The sequence below is a fragment of the Pleuronectes platessa genome, chromosome 22, assembly GCF_947347685.1.
Source record: "Pleuronectes platessa chromosome 22, fPlePla1.1, whole genome shotgun sequence".
Lineage (NCBI taxonomy): Eukaryota > Metazoa > Chordata > Actinopteri > Pleuronectiformes > Pleuronectidae > Pleuronectes > Pleuronectes platessa.
In genome coordinates, this window is record NC_070647.1 from 15826429 (window position 1) to 15841486 (window position 15058).

The 15058-nt window shown below is 46.1% G+C and overlaps 2 protein-coding genes across 2 annotated transcripts in view; both read right to left on the bottom strand.

The window, feature by feature from the left end:
- magi2a (membrane associated guanylate kinase, WW and PDZ domain containing 2a) overlaps positions 1–15058 on the bottom strand; it is a 169971-nt gene that overhangs the window by 101853 nt on the left and 53060 nt on the right. Inside the window, exon 2 of the mRNA XM_053414651.1 lies at positions 14887–15003. Coding sequence (XP_053270626.1) covers positions 14887–15003 — 117 coding nt within the window. The remainder of the gene's footprint in view (positions 1–14886; positions 15004–15058) is intronic.
- The window catches only part of gnai1 (guanine nucleotide binding protein (G protein), alpha inhibiting activity polypeptide 1), a 204665-nt gene that overhangs the window by 96155 nt on the left and 93452 nt on the right, over positions 1–15058 (bottom strand). The gene's annotated exons all lie outside the window — the stretch shown is intronic.

A 15058-nucleotide genomic window follows, 5' to 3' on the forward strand; every position in this document is an offset into this window, starting at 1 on the left:
GAGAGGAGAGAAGTGTATGAGAGGAGGAGGAGGAGAAGACAGAGAAGGAGCGGAGGGGACAAGGAGAGGGAGAGGAGGAGAGGATGAGGAGGAAGAGATGAAGGAGGAGATGAGGTGGAGGAAGGACGACAGAGTGAGTGGAAATGGAGCAGAGGAGGAGTGGACGGGGTGAAGAGTGGGGAGGATGAGGAAGGAGAGGAGGAGGTGGAAAAGGAAATGAGGGAAAGGACGGGAAGAGGAGATGAAGAGGAGAGGAAAAGAAAGGATGGAGAAGAATGGAGTAGAAGAGATGAAGAGGAGGAGGAGAGGAGAGGAGAGGGGAGAAGACAGAGAAGGAGGGGAGGGGACAAGGAGAGGGAGATGAAAGGAGACAATGAGGAGGAAGAGATGAAGGAGGTGAGGAGGTGGAGGAAGGACGGTGTGAAGAATTGGTTGGATGAGGAAGAAGGAGAGGAGGAGGTGGAAAATAAATTAGGGAAAGGACAGGAAGAGGAGAGGAAAATAAGGGAAGAAGAATGGAGGAGGAAAGATGAAGAGGAGGAGGAGAGGAGAGGAAAGGAAAAGAGGAAGTGGAGAACGAGAAGAAGTGAGACGAGGAGAAAGTGAGACAAAGGAATGAAGCAGCGCAGCCTTATTACCCACGACTCGGATCAAACCGAGGAAGCAAAGCAAACAGAAGAACCCTGGCCTGCTCCGAGTCATGTTCCGTTTGACTGCAGCACATTCTCCCTGTTTCCAACGCCTTCTCTTCTCTTCTTCTTCTTCTTCTACCTGCACTCGCTCGTCTTCTCCGCTCCAGAACATCAGCCGTCCTCTATCGGCCTCTGAAGTTGTGTTTTCCATTTCTCGGAGGGAACATTGCGTTCAGCAGATGGAGGCTGTGTTCTACCTGCTTACCGCACCAAACGCTTTGGTTGGTTCATCAAAGTGTCCTCTGCAGCCCGTCTCCTCCTCGTCTTGTTCACTTGGAGAAGCAGCGAGGTATTGATTCTGCTGCTTTGTTAGCCCCCCCCCCCTGTTTACAGAAACAACTCCTTTTTCTGTTCTTTACATTCTCATATATGTGGCTGCATAAACAGTAAATGCTGTGTGTGTGTTTTGAAACATGTTTTTGCTGTGAGACTTGTTTTTTTGGCACGTGTGTGTGCATCTCCTATCAGCGCGGCTCCTTCCCAGGCACAATGCTTGTCCACCTAATCCAGTCCCAGCGCTCTAATTGGCCGACTGCAGACATCTTCTCTGCTCGGGGGAGCGTGGAGATTAAGGCGAGTGTGTGTGTGTGTGTATGTGTGTGTGTGTGTGTGTGTGTGTGTGTGTGTGTGTGTGTGTGTGCGTGCGCTCTGAGCTGCCCAGCGCCTAAATGAGTCACGCTGTGGTTACGACGTCTCTCGGAGGGATTCACAGCGCACGCCTCCACGCACACAGAAATCAGACCAGTGAGTTTTCTGCAGAATTATAACGTAAACAAGTTCGGGTGAAGATTCTGTGCTTCGTTTTTAAAACATCAACTCTCCCATCAACCTTTGCAAATCCGGAGGTGTGAGTAGTGGGAGGTCAAACCTGACTCCTGCCGAGAGGTGTCCTGCCCTCGTGTAAGCATCAATAATAAATTAAAGCTGCAGCTAAAAGCCCTGTTACACTCTCCATGATACTTATGGTTAGCGACAGGCTAACTACACACACCAATTCCCACATGCATTACTCTGCTGCAGGCCCCTTATGCAGCATTGATGATGTGTATGAACCAGTGAGTGCAGGTTAAGACGGACAACACATTTCTTAATGGTACAAAAACCATTTCCCAGACTTAGAGGAACAGATAAATAACAGAATGAAGGTTTACTGTCCTCACAAGCAGCTGGTCCTCCTCAGAGGCTGCAGTGGGCACTCCACTGCACTCTTAAGACTAATTTGGGGGAAAGAGAGCAAGTCGTCCTCTAACCAGAACATCTGTGGTTTGATCCCAGTCTTCCCAATTCTGCATGCCGAAGCTTTCTCGGGCAAGAGTCTCCGTCTGTCGCTCTGGCTATATTGCCCATGGAATCGAACTACCGGCCTCTTTTGCATATATTGTTTGGATCGATTGCAGCTTTTGCCAATTGTTCCGTTTCTGTTATTCCATCACTCATCAGGCATATTAGTCAGAATATGAAAAAGCACCTGCTGGTATCCTGATAATGAATTTGTGGCAAACCCCCCCGACTTTAATCTGCAGCTATGAATAAGTCGTCTCTCTGTATGAGGGAGGTGTCGCTCCATCTGGAGCTCACTCCTCTCAAGCAGACCCCGGGGAGAAGGAGTGGATGGCGGAGATGTGAGGAGGGGGTCACTCTCTGCAGCTTCACTTCCTTCAAAACCAAGACGACTTTCAAGGGTTTCTGAAGCACCCTGAGGTGAGAGGCAAAGTCAGAAGGCTTGAGAGAAAACCGCCAGAAGACGGCGACTGATCATTTAGGGACTCGTGCTCAAAGAAAACCTCTCCACCACGGAAAAGAAACCCCAGAGCGCAACTTCAAAAACAGTGAGAATCTTTATTTCATTCACAAAGCATCTATTCTTAATCAGGAGACTGTGCATTGTTGAGTCGTGGGGGGGGACGACTGTGAGTGTAGCTGCACTTATCAGCTCCAGTTTGAGACGGAAAGGATCTATTTACAAGAGGGCGGATCTACCAGGAGAGACACGAGCTCTAATCCCATTAATCAGCATAATTGGCCCATAATTGGCTCTCATCAAGTCCCCACAGATGCCATCACTCAAGCCTCACCGTTATTGCCAGACTCTCTCTACCAGTGGCCCACGCTTCCTGCTGAGATGTTGATGCAGGTTCGGTCTGATCCGATATCTACACACAGCAAATTACAGACTCTTGGTCCACGTCACAACGGGGGGTGGGGATTCTCCAGCAGTTTATCTTAACAACCATCAGACCTCTGCCTCCTCTGCTAACAACACTTCAGAGTTGAACCTTAGTTAGTTTAACTTAAGTCGCTTAACAAATCTAGAAGATCTTCACAGATTAGGGGAGGGATTTGAAATGATCTTGTTGTTTTGGTTTCCAACCACATTAAATACAACCTGAGAGAAGCAGCTTAAAGTGAAGGAGTCAAATTCATCAGGAACTGGTGGAGACCCAAGAAAAGCAAAAAATATTAGACTAAAATTAAAAATGTCTGTTTTCTTTTGACTCAAAGGGATAAAAGAGTTTTTATTTGGACAACCAGACAACAGAACATGACCGTGAATAAAGAAGGACGACATGACAATTCATAAATGCCACCTTCTCCATGTTCGTGGATAGGACATGGACCAACTAGTAAAAGATAAATGTTCCTATCGCACTTATGCATGTTCAATCATTGATGTTTCTGTTTTCCTTTCCAAGTTTTTCTTTAATTGGTTATTTGGTCCTGTTAAAAACATCCTGATTGACAGCTGAGACTAACTCGTGATTGGCCAAGAGCGTGTTTCAGCGGGAACCTGGATTCTGCGGCTCTGAAACCATCATGACCACTGCCGATCAAAACACTGTCAACACTTCATCATACGATATCCGTCACCGCCAAGAAATAAATATCACCTGAATGTTCTCAGAAAATAAAAAGACCCAAGACACACAGGCGGCTTCACCAGGTTTGTTTGTCTCTCTAAGCGAATTTGTGTATTTTGCCAAAGTGCAACCGAATCCAAAACAGAACCTTCTGCCAGAATCAAACGCTGGCTCTCGACGGCTCACTCTCTTCACTCCGAGTGTCTCTGCCTCTCGTGCACATTCCACGTGCACGTCTGCGGTTGAGTGTGCTGTAGTGAGCGTTTGTCTGGGGAGGTTTGCTGCTCGTGTCAAACAAAGGGAAACAGGTCCTCGCTTCTTTTGTTGATCGGTACAACACTCTAACCTTGAGCAGCCGAAGCATCGTCCTGTGCGGTGGAGCACGCCGCAAATCAAAGCAAACACGGCCGAGGAGAGAGGAGGAGAAAGGAGGAGGGAGGGAGGGAGGTGGAGGAGATCTGTGCTGAATAAACTGCAATACACTTCTTTTTTCCCCCCCTCCCCTTTGGTAAAGTGATAGGTGGGAGCAGAACACGAGGAAAGAGCCTGAAGTTTTCTGTGGTTTGAGTTGTAGCCGAGGATTAAAAAATGACGGTGCAGAAAAACCTCTGGTGTGAGCAGGAATCCAACGAACACTGTCGTGCACTTTGTGGAACCGGGTGATAACGTGAACAATTTTCTTCTTTTAATACTGCACAGTGGAGAGATTGCGGGTCGTGGCAGGATCAGGACAGAGAAAAATGAGACGACGGAGAATTAATTTGCAGCTGGAGAAGCTTTTCTGCTTTTTGCTGCTCGTTTTTGGTTCGGGGGTTTAATTCACCGCTGGCCCCGGCGTCGTTTCAACTGTGAAGTCACCACGAGCTATTTGAGGTCTTGAACATCATATCGCTGAATGAGAACCGTGACTCATGACCTAAGCATTTAGACTCTCTGCTACACGCAGGACTGAAGTGTAACTAAATCCTGTGGAACAGTCGAGTGCTGCTGATTCACTGCACGTTGCTCTGCAGGCGATTTAAATATGATGTACACTTGAGAACTGGTATTATTACACCACTAATCTGAGATTATTCAAGTGATGTCAGATGGAACTACCGATGCAAAAACAATCCTGAGTCCACATCATCTCGGCTGCACGTCGGTGGAAAATACAGGTTTTACAGTGGATGGAAAACAATCCTCCCTCTCTGTGAAACCACACTCACAGATATCATTTGAATTATTACCTAGGGAAATTGGTGAAATGTCAAAAACATGTCCTATCTCCTGGATGCACCCTGTGATCGGATTTCCTGACCTACACCGGGTTTTTCCTCCAGGTTTTGTGTTAATCTATCCAGCAGTTTTTGAGTAATCCATGAAACTACAGCCTTTAATCAATAATAAGTAATATCTAAAAATGTACAGCTTTAAAACACCAATGTGAGCGTTTCCAGCTCTTTCTGTCTCTTCATTCGTTTGTAGTATTTAAGGTGATTCAGTGCCTAAGGGAACAATCCAAAAATCCTCTTTTAAAAAACTCTTTCTCTCACAGCTCATAAGTGATAATATACAGTCCATCTGTTCTCCAAACACACGACCTCTGAAATCCCCCGAGCAATGTTTCACCATAATGAATAAATGAAAACACCAAATCACATCACAGCACATTTGCACAACAGAAACCCTAATCTCCTTCTTTCAGAACAAAAGTCACATTTAGCAGCCGCGTCGTGGTTTTGATCGACCTGCTGCTCCCAGATCAGCACGTTTAACCATGTGGGAGAACGACTGTATGATGTTGTAATCTGATCTGAAGATGAGATCAAGCTTTAATCAGCCCTGGAGGGCGACGAGGCCACTGCAGCAGAAAAACATGAACTAAAATGTAAAAAAGGAGCTGAATATAATATTAAAAAAGTGGTTTGTCGTCATAGTGTTGACCAGAACTTGACCAGAACTTGACCAGAACTTGACCATGCGACCACCTGCTTGTCCAGGGGGTTTGCTGCATTGCACCATGAACATTGGAATATAAGAAAGTAGCATCTCACATACGAGTCCAGCTCCATTGAATTTTTCACACAGTTTCTTATGAAACACCCTGAAAAAGTTGCCCACCGTGTCACCGGAGACCTTCCACATCAATAAGAGGCGGCGAGTCGCTGCATCATTTCACCATCAGAGATAAGTTTAAACACGGTCTGGTCTGAAATCATTAGCTTCTAAATTGAATACTTGTGGAGTCGAGCTTATTTGCGCTGATCTTGGTGAATAATGATGCAGACAATCGGACCTTCTGATAGCTTCTTCCTCATTTAGCCGGTCACAGCTGGAGATAGCGGCTTCCGCACGTTCAATTCCCCGTCCCACTGATGTGGCCAAGATGGAATATTTCATTAGGAGCTTGGATAAACAGAATCAGAGCCCTGATACGTCTGTGCGAGCACGCCGACTAAGCAGAGTAAGCAGTTGTCCTGCTATTATCTGAAGCCACAGAGAGAGCGACACAGATTGGATCTCTGCAGAACTCCCAGACCAAATCATTGGTTTTATATTACAGAGGCACGATGGGCAAAATTCAGCCAGAGGACGTTTCTCCAGCTCCGAGCACAATCCTCCGACAACCCCCCAAGCAGCGCTCGGGGCCGGCCCGGGTGACTGAACACCTCGCTGCTGGGACCAGTGCTACCAGCTCATCTGAACAGACGTGATGGGAAAACCACCGGAGGAGGGGAGGATAAGAGAGCAAATATCATCTTATCTTCAGAATGGAACAGAAATGATAAACAGGAGAGTAAATCCTTGTGAGGAACAAGACACGAGTCGTAATCTTTACCTCAAACACTCCAGACTTGATTTGTGAGCATCTAAATTAGCTCTGAAGAACTCTGTGATGTCTGTTACCTTGAAACGCTGCTTTGTCTTGTTTGCTCACATCCAAGAGGAGCCAGTTCCTTCATGCAGCCCCGGTAATTAACACGAGGGACGGTGAAGACTACAGGATTGTGACAGGGAGAGCGACTCTAATGAGACGGATCCCGGGATTCTCTCCTCTCCTCGTCACCGGCCTCGCCGACTGCTCCGGCCCCGGCGATGGAGAGCGCTAATCGCTACAACCGAAAAACTGTGTCATTTGAAAGCCTGTGGGGGGGGGGGCAGGTGGGAGGGAGTGATGGAAGTACCAGGTTTTTTATGAAGGGATTTTCCACCCAGGAGGATGTTTACAAAGACGTGGTTTTACAGAGGAGGAGAAAAACATTTCAGAAGAATCCAGATCAAGCAAAACAAACTGCATCAGCGAGTACACATATACGTTTACCACGTTTTAAGGGATATTAGTTCCCTCCAGATAAAACTGCAGTTTTCTTTTTCCCAGAAAACCACTTCTCCATTGTGCCGTACTGCAACTAGCAAGCATCATTGTTAGAGCTCCTGTTTGCAAGACTGCAGTTTGAAGGTCTGGTGCTTGTGCTGCAAAATACAACACTCACAACAGGCCATGCAACAATGACATCACCTATCACATTCTGCACCACTGTTTGATCGCTACCTGGGATTTGCAGCGTCCAGGTATCTGAATCGGTATCGGGGAAAGAAGAAATGCTATCGGAAAATCTGGAGAGAAAAACGTTTTTCTAAACTGAACCCAGTTTTAAGTGGTTTCCAAGTTTCCCAGGTTCCATTTACCTTCCCGGAGAAAAGGGGCCGGCACACTCGTCTCTGTGCTGAACTACAGTTTATCTAGTGCACTTCTCCTCGCTGCCAAATGGAAACCGAGCACGGAGAGAAACAGTTTGAAAAAGCACAGTCGGAACTTTTTTACTTTTACTGCCGGCATTGATAACAGGACACTATAGGGACACTGAGACGAATGAGGTTTCTCTTCCTGCTGCAGGTCTTCTTTTTAACATGCTCTGTGAGAGTGGCTGGAGGTGTGGCGGCAATTTGTTGAGTAAAGAGACGAGTCTACGCTGGTCTGTCTTCTTCCTGCAGACGCACTCAACACAACACGTCCACAGACACATGAGAAAATGAGCAAAGTGAAGAAGGAGCCGTTCCCGAGTCGAGCATTGAGTGTCAACACTTGGAGAATGAAAACTGTGTTTCCGAGCACTTCAGGTCGTCTTGTCGTGTCCTGTCCTTGGACCTGCAGTGAAGTGCATGTGCTCACACAAGAGTGTCATGCAAAGACTGTAAAGAATGTCAGGTGATAACTGGAAAACAGAAGAAGTTAAATATATCAAGCTTAGAAACAAGAGGTTCTAATGAGCTGCTTTCGGACATTATCCGAAAGGACACAACTCGGTGACGAGAAAGTTCAATTGACCGACAAATGCACCGGAGATGATAGTGTGAGAATTTGCAGCTGAAGTGGGAGTATTAACTTCTAGTTGCATTTCAAAGTAAAACCAACTAAATAACACCTTTCATTTAAATCAATTCCACACTGATCAGTTTGTGGTTTGGACAGAACACAAGCTGCCTGGGCTGAATTATGTCTCCGCGGGGGACAGCCACGTGTGAACGAGACACTCGCACTGCTCCTTTTGTGGACACAATTAAGCCATGGTCCATTTTTTACCCTGTAAGCCAACACGTCTGAACATCTCCAGTTTCTGACATTAAAGAAGGTGTCACTTTCCATCACCGACACCTCACAGATATGTTCCTGGATCTACCTGCAGCCTGGCACAAGTCATGGGAGGACAGAGGCTCAGTGGAAATGAGCTCCATTAAGTTCCCCTGAGCCGTCAGTGCCTTAGTTCTTATTGAAAACCATAAATAAATTGCAGAATTAATTATGTGGCGTGCGGGGAGGCGGCTTCACGATGGTTCAGGAGTCGCGAATGCTTTTTAAAAAGAGAGAAATTTGGACATAAAATATCGCACGAATTAAGGTTTGTGTCGTGTGAAATTCTGAATTTTGCAGAACTCCCCTCGGGAAGGATGAAGGACGAGGGAAGCGTCCGCGACATGAGGTGACCGCGAGCGGGCCACCTGATGGATATGTCTGTCCCGCAGAGGGTGGAGTGTAGCAGGGTAGAGGACAGTCTGGTGGTGTGTGTCTGTGTGTGTGTGTCCTTTGTGAGACCCTGTCCAATTAGATAAAAAATTCCACACCTCTTCCTCATCACGTCAGCCGTTCACATCTGCTGCCGAGCATCTAGTGTCGTGTCACGCTTTCGACCTAGAGCACATCCACGTCTGTGTCCCGCCATGTCACTCACCTCCAGCCCACACACACACACACACCACAAACACACACCTCCATGACTTCAGACGACATTAAATCGGGGCTCATTTCCTAACCTAAAGTCAACCTTTACCTAGCTGAACCTAAACTTAGCTTTAAACTTAACCTAATCTTACCCCTAACTTTATCCTCCAACTAACCCTGACCTTAAACTAACCTCTATGATGCTTTTACCCTAATGGAGGACGAGTCCCCGTTATGTGTAGTGTTGAGGACAGTGAGGGATCGAAAAGAGGAGGAGGAGGAGGAGGGGGAGAAAGAGAAAGCGGGCTGAGAGTTTAAGAGGACTCGAGCCTGTGACGCAGACTGGGAGTGGAAACAGTTTCCATGGAAACCCCACCCAGCCTCCAATGAGTCAATGAGTAAGTGAGAAGAGGGGGGGGGGGGGGGGGGGGGGACAGAGAATAAATGGAGGGACGAGAGAGAGAGAACGAGCTTTTTGATCAGAGCTAATTGTCTGATCCGTCTAACCTTTTGTCAGACAGAGAAACATAAGCAGGCAAATTAATCCACCGGCAAAACAAACAGCAGGTGACAAGAAAAAAAAACAAAATCCACCTGCGACTAAAAGCTTCAGCTCAAGTCCCCTCGGATCTGAAAGAGCCTCATACTGGTCTGCAGGAGGGCTCCAGCTCAGAGCTCCACAGTGAGGCCCCCTATCTACCCTTTCCTGACATTTTCTCCATGTAAGAAGGCAGATGTCCAAATCAGATGCTCCAGACAATTTCAGGAACTTGTCCACAACACGATGGACAAAAATGTGGACGAATAGAAATATCCCCCGGGAGGAAAAGGAGGAGCCATACTGAAGAAGACGTCAACTTGAAAAGACGAGGAGATTTGAGAGCTTTTAGGGATAAAGGGGAGGAGCTATTGTCGATGCAGCTGACTTTGACTCAGACTCCTTCTGTTGCATGTTGGCCTTTTTTCGATGAGCACCAAATTGACCTAATTGAAATGCATACTCAGTCAGACATCTTGTTAGTACCAACACACGCCAATTCACAATAAAAAAAAAAGAAAAAGGGAAGAGGTTGGTTCCGGTGGAGATGCAACTGATAACAAAGGGAGGAAGCATCAGAAAAAGGGAAAGAGCAGCAGGGGGAGAAAGAGGGAGACGCACAGAAAATCATATTTCCTGCTTTGCTCCAAGACTCCGGGACGATCAAACCAGCAACTGGGGACAGACAGATGGACGTGCAGTCGCTCTCTCATTAGTAAACCACCATCAGCATTGCACACAGTTGCCCGAGCCATTAACACAAACTCGTTGCCCCTGTGGGCATCGGAATACCCATTAACTCACAGGCTCAACCACCACTTCCTGCTATTAGGACATATGTTGTTTGTGCACGCGTGTAAAGGCTAAAGCACACAAACACACGCAGGTTTACAGAGCCACACGACAGACAAGCACTTTGAAAAACAGACGTTGGGGAACATGCAATCACACCCTTCCTAAACTTTACTTCTCCACTAGCGGAAGTTGTGTTTAAAGGTTCTTCCTCTGTTATCAAAGTCTTCTTTCTCTACATGGTAGCCAAGCTTTTAGCAAAACGGACGACAAAAAGCCATGGCAGAGTTTTTCGCCCATTCACCGAAGGCTGCATGAAACCATCGTGGATAATGTGGCAAAGCAAAGAGCCGCTCTGCTTTATGGCAACATCTTGGATTTACAGGCTTCGTGTGCAGTGTCAGGTTTATTGTCCTTGTGTTTATCGTCATTGCCAGTTTACTCTATAGCGAGCAGTAAACTTAATGCATCACAACATTTCACCTTACTGTATACATCCAATTCAATGTTATACTGGACTTTATTATAGGCTCTGATCAAATGTGCTGTCTTTTGCAAGCACTACTTTATATTTCAATATTAAATAGAGAGAATCCAGGTTTAATCTCAATTGTGAATCATTCTCATTTTGCATTTGGACAAAAGTAGTGTAGCGGTTAAATGTGATATATACTATGTGGTTTATGAATTTAGAAATCTACAAAACGTTAAAAATGAAATAACCAATCATGAAGTTAATTATAAATACCTCTAAATAAGGATAAAACACAACAATACAATTATTTTCTGCATTGTTTATTATGTAAAATCTAACTCTGCAAACAAAAATTGAATTGAAGGAAAGAAGAAGGAGAGTAAAGCAGCCGAGCAAATAACGACAAACAAATATAATGAGCCCATGAAAGACTCTGTGGCTTTTGGGAAATTAGTCATATAAACCTGATGACCTTCATATTTCATATTTATTTGCCCGCGACGGAGGCTCTGCACATATTTATATTTGATTTAGAATTAGGAGGAAAAACCTGAGGCGCTCTATTTTTTAATCTTTCGGTTTATGTGCCCAGCCTTCAAGTTATTTACTCTAAATGACTGAGTTTAAAAAACACACGCTCGCGATAGATATTAGTGCAAATATTTAAAAAGTGTTTTTTTTAAAATAGTTTTCTGCTCAGCTCTGGGGTCTCCAGCTGTAACTGTTCAAAAGTCAGATTAAAGAAAGCCACATAATTAGTTACCATGTTTTCCAGTTCAGAAGTCTCTAAATAATTCAGCCATCCTGGATCAAGTGTAGACGAGTTAGGCATCGCGACTAGTCTACACACACTCGCTCCTTCCCGCTTCAAATCCACGTGGATACCAGAGGATAGGCCTGATTTCACATGGGCTCGGGCTATTAACGCTCTGACCTTGGATTTCAACCAGGCAATTTGTCTAAGAGCCGGCCGAGCCCGAGCTGCCCCGGCCGACTCCGTCCAACCTCCGTGATTGGTATGAGTGGCAGTGGCAGTGCCCCCCCCCCCCCCCCCCCCCCCGAAGAATGGCTCCTCTGTACCACTCAGGGGTTATGTTTAAATTGCTGTGATGATCCACTTCAGATCTATCACTTACGATTCTCTTTTCTCTCGCTCGCCCCTCCTCGTTTCTTATCACTTATCATAAATCTTCCCAGGCTCTGATGTATCTCTGTTTCTCAATTGTAGATAAGACTTTCTTATTGTCTGGTTTCATCTTCTTGAATCTGCACTTTACCAAACGCTGGTTTGAACCAAAGGCGCGATTCACACCTGGCAGTAACATGTGATCCGTATCTGGGTCCATTATCCTGGGGATGATGACCTTTCTTTGAACAGTGTGAATACTTCATCCTGTTCTGTGAATTGAATGTCATTGAGGTATATAATGGTTGTGAAGTGTCGTATCAATCAATGTATTATACTGGACAGATTAAAACCAGGACCATCTCCAGAAATGGTCTCGCGTGTTCAATCCCATCAAACAAGCAAACCAATGACTTAGAGACCTGTTGAGGGATTCAGACATCCATAGGGAACTCAAAGTATAGAAACGCTGCTCCTTCACGTCAAAACCGGACGGTTGACGTGGTCGGAGTATCTAACGAATCGACCCAGGGGAAGAACCAGAACTGACTGGAGGGATTACAGGTGCTATCTGGCCTGGGAATTCCTCATGATCCCCCTGGAAGAGCTGGGATTTTTAGCTGGGGAGAAGGAGATCATGTTCAGATACCTCTGTGACCTGAGCTCGAATAAGCAGGGCTGAGGTTTTAGAGATGACACACAAGTTGTTGCCACCTCAAGGGTTTGTGTTTGTCCACTGAGAAATATTCAGTACAGCCATCTCTGCTGTGGGGTCATTGTAAAGTACTGACTCCAGGCTGTCTGGCCCGGAAACTACATTAAGACCCTGGTTCCTCAGGTCAGAACACAGGCAGAATGTCTGAGTTCATACAATGACACCTGGACACGATTCCTGTGAAGACAAAACCGCTGCCACTAGTGTATTCGTCAGCTTATCTATTTGTCTGTGTGCTCCCCCCCCCCCATCCGACAGGGCACCTCGAATCTATTCTCTGTTATCCGTCCATCAAACCTTCAGCCTGTTTGTCGTTGTACTAACGGATGCTTTATGTCTCTTACATTTTTTTTCAATTGACCTTTCGTTTGAATGGGATCTAGATTTCTTATTTCCAAGAGAGTCGTGTCCGAAATGCCAACAGACGCAAAAGGAGGATCCAAAGAGTCTGGGACCACTCAAAGTGGAAATTGGTCTCAGGCTCTTCGGCCCCCGATGTGCCGATAATAACACAAACACAGATGCTATACACTTGAGGAAAAAAGCACTTTCACAAATGCACATGTATCCTATCTATCCATCCATCCATCCATCAATCCATTATCTATACAGCTTATCCTTTGAGGGTTGCAGGGGGATGTTCTGGGTGAGAGGCGAGGACACAACATATCCCAGGGTCAACGTACAGAGACAGACAACCAATCACACCTTTGGGCGATTAACCTAAAACCAATCTGCATGTCACGGCAACAGGCCAAGTTGGGATTCAAACCTTCTGCACACCTGAAAGCTCCAGGTGAAGGGTTTGTTTAACCATCCATCCTTCCATCCATCCATCCATATATATAAAACGTTCAGCTCTCTCCCTGTCAGCAGCACTGAAGCCCATTGTTGAGGCTCCATTCATGCACCAGTTAACCTCCCCTTACCTCTCTTTCTGCAACAGTTTATCTGCCAGTCCATTTAGTTCTGTGGTTAGCATGTGTCCTATCATCCGGCCTCATCCTGTCCCTCTATCCACTTCCCTTTGTGCCTCTCTCTCTCGCTCCTCATTTGTTCTCCCTCTTTTACTGTTCACCTATTTCTCTTCCTCCACCGGCTCTGCGAGTGGTTGTTAGAGGAAAATTGCTCCTCTCTTGAAAACAAATATCTCCCCCCCCCCCCACTGGACTTGAAGAATGCACCTCCATTGATGATTCAGGGTTGTGTTAGCCACCGACACAGCTGGGCCTAATGGCATGGAGCTAAGCTAACACACACACACACAAAGAGACGCCCATTCACATTGCAACTTTTTTGAATAATGGGGTGTATATATTCAGCAAAGACATGGGACACAGGAGTCAAAAAGGAATATGGATTAAACATCTGCAAGTTGGAGTCCATTCAGGAGCTTTGGGCTGAGCAGGACTGACGAACACACACACAAACAAACCAGAGAGGAGTTTGAAAAGCTGCCCTGAACTTAAAAACACCAACTATCGATATCTTAAATCCCTCAAAATCATATCTGTGATCGCTCTCAGCTGCTCGGGGGTTGTGTGCTCTTGTGAAGCAGCTAATGCAGCAAATCACAGGCCAAGTGTCGGAAGTCAATACTTGACTCTGAAGAGTCGAACTTCCAGACGAGACCCGATTCCACCTAAACCAACGTTCCCAGCGGATCATCGATCACAGACGCCGACTGATAGTTGAGGGATTCAGAGCTGACGGCAAAAGGTCACAGCAGCGAGGAGGGAGAAGCAAGAACCTCCTCACAAGCTCTGACACAGATAGAAAACCTAACATGTCCAGAGCATGTTGTCCCACTGACAGCACTTCATCAAACTGGCTGTGCTTCTATAAACTGGTCTCCACTATACAAAGCATTTTGGAAGTCATTTATTTTGCCAGGGCTCCAGAAACCCAAACAGTGCCAGTCGGCTTGTGGTAATAACATAACAATATGATGGGATGTTGTCTTGACACTTGGAAACAGGTGATGACAAAACTATTTCAACTCAAGGTCGACTTATTCAGGAGCTTTCAACTGCATTAAACTATTTTCATTAGCAGATTTGCACAGCTGATGATTAAGCGAGTGGGTTTTCTAGAGGGGAAGGTTGCTGGATTCAAAGAAACAATTCAGTTGCATTATGGGAAAAACAGGATCCAGTATATCTGTCCAGGTTTGAGCCGTAATCGATCGTGATATCCTGGCATCTGCTGCTGTTTTTAATTTCCACCTTTCTTTCTTTAATCTGTTGATCCCATGTGGCTCAGTGTCATGGGAGTGACATAAACCAACAACCTAATCAAATTACAAGAAACAAACTGGCACTGAATGAACCTGGAGCTTATGGGCACCCTGGAGATCTCAGGTCTCATTTCAGTTGCCCCCACTTCCTCCAGCGAGACCGAGACAAACACCAGAAGCGTCTCACTCAAGGAGACGAGCGGAGGCAGCAAGGGTGCAACGTGAGGACGGGTAAGAGGAGGGTAACTCACAGGGGACGGTGCGGAGGTAGAGGTTGTCCCGGATGATCTGCTGCAGCTCGTGGTCCACGGAGCCTTTCTGGAAGCGCAGGTTGAGGTAGTGGCGCAGGTCCTTGTCTATCACGCCCCCTGGAGGAACACAAGGGCCAGTAATCAGTAATCAGAGTCAGACTGCGTCCACCCA